At 51.8% G+C, this 6,238-nt stretch overlaps 1 protein-coding gene across 6 annotated transcripts in view; it reads left to right on the top strand.

The window, feature by feature from the left end:
- The first annotated feature begins 4,469 nt into the window (after nt 1-4,469).
- The window catches only part of LOC112617188 (thymidylate kinase), an 11,961-nt gene continuing 10,192 nt past the window's right edge, over nt 4,470-6,238 (top strand). For 5 of the 6 annotated variants that reach the window (XM_025373947.1, XM_025373944.1, XM_025373942.1 and 2 more), the window contains exons 1-2: nt 4,470-4,778; nt 5,560-5,668. In XM_025373947.1, coding sequence (XP_025229732.1) covers nt 4,586-4,778; nt 5,560-5,668 — 302 coding nt within the window. In that variant the 5' untranslated portion in view covers nt 4,470-4,585. The remainder of the gene's footprint in view (nt 4,779-5,559; nt 5,669-6,238) is intronic. The other variant, XM_025373946.1, reaches the window with a different exon arrangement.

Raw genomic sequence — 6,238 nt, 5'->3', positions numbered from 1 at the left:
TCCATCCTTTTCTGCTTTATATCTTTTACTGACTCTTTTTTTTTTTTTGAGACAGAGTCTCGCTCTGTCGCCCAGGCTGGAGTGCGGTGGTGTGATCTTGGCTCACTGCAAGCTCCGCCTCCCGGGTTCACACCATTCTCCGGCCTCAGCCTCTCCAGTAGCTGGGACTACAGGCGCCACCACCACACCCGGCTAATTTTTTGTATTTTTAGTAGAGATGGGGTTTCACCGTGTTAGCCAGGATGGTCTCGATCTGCTGACCTCGTGATCCGCCCGCCTCGGCCTCCCAAAGTGCTGGGATTACAGGCGTGAGCCACCACACCTGGCCATCTTTTACTGATTCTCTATGTAGAAACTGGTCTTCATGTATTTTGTCTAAAAAAATATATTTATTATTAAGGGTTATTGGCCCTCACATATCATATATTAAATATAACTCTCCCAGAGACCAATTTGTCTTCTTTCACTCACACACACAAAACTGGCAAACGCTTTTGAAGGGACCCTATTTTAGAAACTGCCAGAGAGGGCCAGGTGCAGTGGCTCACGCCTGTAATCCCAATACTAAATTTAGGAGGCCGAGGCAGGTGGATCACCTGAGGTCAGGAGTTCCAGACCAGCCTGGCCAACATGGTGAAACTCCATCTCTACCGAAAATACAAAATTAGCTGGGCGTGGTGGTGGCACCTGTAATCTCAGCAACTTGGGAGGCTGAGGCAGGAGAATCCCTTGAACCTGGGAGGCAGAGTTTGCATTGAGCCGAGATTGCGCCATTGCACTCCAGTCTGGACAACAAGAGCAAAACTCCGTCTGGAAAAAAAACAAAACGAAACTGCCAGAGAGATGGCTCCCTTACTACCCCTCTCGTGCCTGCTGTGGTCTGCTTAGAGCAAGTTTCTCAACCTTGGCACAAGGGACACTTTGGGTCTGATGACATTTCACTGTGTGGGGCCACATCATGCTTCATAGGATGTTTACCCAGCATCCCTGGCCTATACCCACTAGATGCTGTTAGCACCCCCATCCCAATCCAAATGTCCCCAGACCGAGGCTCTGTCTGGAGAAAAAAAAAAAAAAAAGCAAGCAAGCAGAGACCTAATGAACCCATGTGTCCACCTGCATCTTTCTGCAATTATCAGCCTGTGGCCAATTCCATTTCACCTATTATCTCTGACCACACAGACCCAGCATCCCACATTTCACCCATGAAGTGGATCTACTCGCCTATCGGGCCTCCAGGGTCTTGTGGAGTGACTCTTGCACCCATTGCTCCAGGACAGACAGTGCTGGAAATCAGGCTGAGGCTGTCAGCGTGGCAGTACGAAGGACACTGGATTCTCAGTCACATAGACCCTCCTACGCCCACGTCAGGACTGAGGTCAGCAGGCCGGGGTGTGGCGGTCATCCTGTGATCACGCAGGAACACCAAGAGAACTGCTAGGATGTGGACCAACCTGATGTCCTGAGTCACAGAGCTCCTGCCTAACACTGGACTTCATGTAATGTCAGATGATTGAATACCTTAATGCTCTGAGCCACAGTGGGCTGGCTGGTATTCCGCTACCTGTGCTAAAAAGCATCCTACGAGAGTTACACCATGCTGGAATAGGCAAAAGCGTTTCTTGTATCTTATTAACACACTTCAAGATGCTCATGTGCTTCAGCAATCCCTGCAGTCAAAAGGGTCCTCCACTCCCCAGTACACAAGGCCCAGCCAGCCAGATTCCCTCCATCCTCACCTTCCTCCCGTCCCAGGGGAGCCAGGAAAGCCATGCATGCACCAACATGGATGCCCTGTGTTCCTCCTCATCAGCCTGCTGAGTCCTCCTGGACCTGACGAGAGGCAGTACTGCAGCCTCGCCCAGCCCCGGGAAGGTGGTCTTCCTTACTACAATCCCCTTCATCCTTTGAAGGGCAACAAGATGGTATTTTATAAGGAGGTATCAATCAGAAAAAAGGGATATTACTTTGATTATCTATGTAAGAGAATAATAAGTACCATTCTTAGTACTTGTAAGCATTCGCTAGGTTGTGCTGTGGTAACAAAGGATCCCGAAGTCTCAGTAACTCGAAATCACAATGGCTTACTTCTTGCTGACGGCTGTACTTCACATGCCTTTGTTACAGGATCTGGGGTGAAAAATCAGCTCTCACTGTGCACATGCTGTGTTCATGCTGGGGGCAGAAAGGGAGGGACTAAACCACAAAACACCTTTTAGAGCTTCTGCCTGAATGAAGCACAAGACAGCAGAATACTTTACATCACCATTTGGAAGTCTCACAGCTAAGCTGGACGTCAAGGAAGGGCAGGCTGGGTGCGGTGGTTCACGTCTGTAATCCCAATACTTAGGGAGGCTGACGTGGGTGGATCACCCGAGGTCAGGAGTTCGAGACCAGCCTGGCAAACATGGTGAAACCCCATCTCTACTAAAAATACAATAATTAGCTGGGCATGGTGGCAGGCGCCTGTAATCTCAGCTACTTGGGAGTTGAGGCAGAATAGGCTGAACCCGGGAGGTGGAGGTTGCAGTGAGCCGAGATCATGCCATTGCACTCCATTCTGGGCCACAAGAGAGAAACTCTGTTTCAAAAAAAATAAAATAAATTAAAAATACAAAAATTAGCCAGGCGGGTGGTGGCAGGCACCTATAATCCCAGCTACTCAGGAAGCTGAGGCAGGAGAATCGCTTGAACCCGGCAGGTGGAGGTTGCAGTAAGCCGAGATTGCGCCAATGCACTCCAACCTGGGCGACAGAGCAGGACTCCATCTCAAAAAAAATAAAAATAAAAGTAAATTAAAAAGGAAAAAAGGGCATAACTGGTAATAATAATATAACCCACATCCTTCCAGAACCCCAAACTGAATTGGGCAGGGTTCAGCTACTGGAAAACACAAAGCCACTCTAGGTATGCAGTGATAATGTAATCGCGGGCTTACACAAAGGCTGGGAGCAAAGTCAGGGAAATTGTTGCCAATGACCTCAGCCCAAAGCACTGAAGTGGGTGGAGGTCTCAAGAGCTCATGGCGAAGCCAATGCAAACTCAACACTAGAAAGCTACCAGCAATCTCTTGGTCTACATCAGTGAGGCAGGTGGTTCTCAAAAGCTCATTAGCAAACAGCCTTGAATTTCATCTATATTTCTGGCTGAGAGTGTCTCCCAAGAATAATCGCCTCCAAAGGTATGAGTGCCTCTCTCTGGCAGGCTGTAACACAGAGCTACACAAATGATTCTGGGAAATGCAGTTCCTACCTTTTCTTCTGCTAAGCAGAAAGTGAGGTCTAGCTGACAACTGACAATTTGGCACATAAAGATAGTAATTTAGGTATCTAAAAATAACAAAAAGTCTCATCTGAGAAATGTCCAGGCAGCCAGATATCCCTAAGATAACAGCAAACGCGACTGAGCGCTTTCTAGATGCCAGGGACACTTCGCGAGACTTTTTCCACCTCTCTATAGCAGAGACAGTTTTTCCTCTTATCATCATGACCCACATTTCAGAGGAGTTGGAGGCATGGAAAGAGGAAACAACTTGCCCGTTCTCTCTCCGTGCTATAATTTGTATACATCATCTTTTAAAACGGACTTTTTGGCCTGGCGCGGTGGCTCACGCCTGTAATCCCAGCATTCTGGGAGGCCGAGGCGGAGGATCACGAGGTCAGGAGATGGAGACCATCCTGGCTAACACGGTGAAATCCCGCCTCTACTAAAAATACACAAAATTAGCCGGGTGTGGTGGCGGCGCCTGTAGTCCCAGCTACTTGGGAGGCTGAGGCAGGAGAATGGCTTGAACCCGGGAGGCGGAGCTTGCAGTGAGCCGAGATCCCGCCACTGCCCTCCAGCCTGGGCGGCAGAGCGAGACTCCGTCTCAAACAAAACAACAAAAAACAACAAAACAACAACACAAACACACACACGGACTTTTCAGAGCCCTGCAGTTTTGCGCTTCAGGAACTATGGTGAACATTTATCAACCCCACGGTTTTACTACAATTGCCAGGTAGCCAGTGTCTACACAGCCCCCTATCCTGTCCCTGCTGTCAAACACAGCGTTTCCAGAACGCAGTCGGAGTGGGCTCCAGGTGAGCTCTGGGAGGCGCCCCGGCTGAGCCTGGGCACTGGGCCCCGCGCTTCGGGAGGCATCTCGCTCGTGCGTCTCGCGCGCCGCGGGACCGGAGCCCTCGCGCGTGCAGCGGGCACCGCAGGGCCGTGAGAGTCGGGCCCGCTGCGCGCAGCCAGGAGCCAACGAGAGGCGACGCTGCCCAGGCAGCGCCCGGGAGCCCCTCCGACCCTGCCCTCCCCTCGTCCGCGCCCTGACCCAGCGTCTGCAGCCATCCAGCCCGCGCGGCGTCACCGGCTCTCCCGAAGCGAAAGGCTCTGCTAGCCCGAGGACGGAGGCCCGCACGGGACAAGGGGCACCGGTTTCCGCCCCGGAAGCCCAGGACGCTGCTCCAGCGACGGCACGGCCCAGGGCGCAGGCGCGAGTGTCGGTCCCACAGCGCGTCGCCCTCGCCCCAGCCCCGGCCAATCCCTTCGAATCCGGCTGAGGCCGGGAAATGCGAGCCAATCACGGTGCGCGCTGTTGATGCCGGCCAATGGGAGCTCCGGAAGGAGGTGTGGAGACGCAGGGGGCGGGCGGTGGACAGTCATGGCGGCCCGGCGCGGGGCTCTCATAGTGCTGGAGGGCATGGACCGCGCGGGGAAGAGCACGCAGAGCCGCAAGCTGGTGGAAACGCTGTGCGCCGCGGGCCACCGCGCCGAACTGCTCCGGTTCCCGGGTGGGTGCGCGCGGCGGGTGGGGGTGCGCGGCGGCTTTCGGGGCCTCTGCCTTCCCAGGGACTCTCTGCTCCTAAGCTTAGTTGCCTGCGGTCGACGTGCTGTGAACTGCGCGGTTTTTATTTTAAAAGATGGGCTCTCGCCGTGTCGGCCAGGCTGGAGTGCAGTGGCGCCATCTCGGCTCACGGCAGCCTGGACCTCCCGGGCTCAAGCGATCCTCCCGCCTCAGCCTCCCGGGTAGCCGGGACCACAGGCGCGCGCCACCGCGCCCGGCCCACGCTGCGTGTCTTGAAGTGCGGGGTATGGTGATGACTGACGTGTAAACCCGCGCGAAACCGTAGCTCGACCCCAGAAGTTTCCTCCAGTTCTTTTGTAGTCCATGTGTCATTTTTGTGGATGTTTCGGGTGTTGTGTTTTGTTTGATGACTGTTCGCGCTTTCAGGGGTTTTATAGCGTATATTTTAAAGTTTTCAAATGAAGCATTGACCTTAATCCTAGGCCACCCAGTCCACAAATTTTATAAATGCTTGCTTTGAAGTCTCCACTTTCTTCCCGAGTTCTTTTTTCCTAAAGCATTTTTCATCCCAGCTTGTCTGCAGATTGCTGTTCTTTCTCAGAGAAATTCCTTTGACTTCCGCAGAAGAGCCAAGCCTGTCTAGAGATTTAGTAAAGTAAAACTCAAAGTGAGACTTGAGTCCAGGAGAAATTCAGCCCAAACTATATTGTCATGTAGAGGGAACGCCTGATCTCACTTGTATTTTGTGTGTTTCTCTTTTTTTCTAGAAAGATCAACGGAAATCGGCAAACTTCTGAGTTCCTACTTGGAAAAGAAAAGTGACGTGGAGGATCACGCGGTGCACCTGCTTTTTTCTGCAAATCGCTGGGAACAAGTGTAAAAACCATTGTACATTGCTGCCCCTGCCCCGGCCACTTTCCTTCCTCCTGAGATACAGTGAATGCCGCACTTGATTCTGAATGACAATGACAGTCATGCTAGGGCCTCAGGTTCTTTTATTTAGCAGTCCTGTGATCAGAGGTGGTGAAGCCCCTAGTTCCCAAAGGGCACTAACGAATGCTGTTTCTTCCTCCTGCTCCCCACACCCCATAACTAATAGACTTAAGTTTTTCGGATTTTTTTAGACGGAGTTTCACTCTGTCACCAGGCAGAGGTGCGATCTCGGCTCACTGCAATCTCTGCCTCTCGGGTTCAGAGGATTCTCCTGCCTCAGCCTCCCGAATAGCTGGGACTACAGGCGCGTGCCACCACAGCCAGCTAATTTTTGTATTTTTAATTTATTTTATTTTTTAATTTAATTTTTGTATTTTTAGTAGAGACAGGGTTTCACGGTGTTGGCCAGGATGGTCTCTCTTGACCTTGTGATCTGCCTGCCTTGACCTCCTAAAGTTCTGGGATTACAGCAGGTGTGAGCCACCACACCTGGCCCTTTTTTTTTTTTTTTTT

Source organism: Theropithecus gelada, unplaced genomic scaffold (assembly GCF_003255815.1).
Source record: "Theropithecus gelada isolate Dixy unplaced genomic scaffold, Tgel_1.0 HiC_scaffold_15888, whole genome shotgun sequence".
Classification (NCBI taxonomy): Eukaryota; Metazoa; Chordata; class Mammalia; order Primates; family Cercopithecidae; genus Theropithecus; species Theropithecus gelada.
Note: the sequence above shows the minus strand (reverse complement) of the source record. Positions and strands in the feature narration are given on the sequence as shown.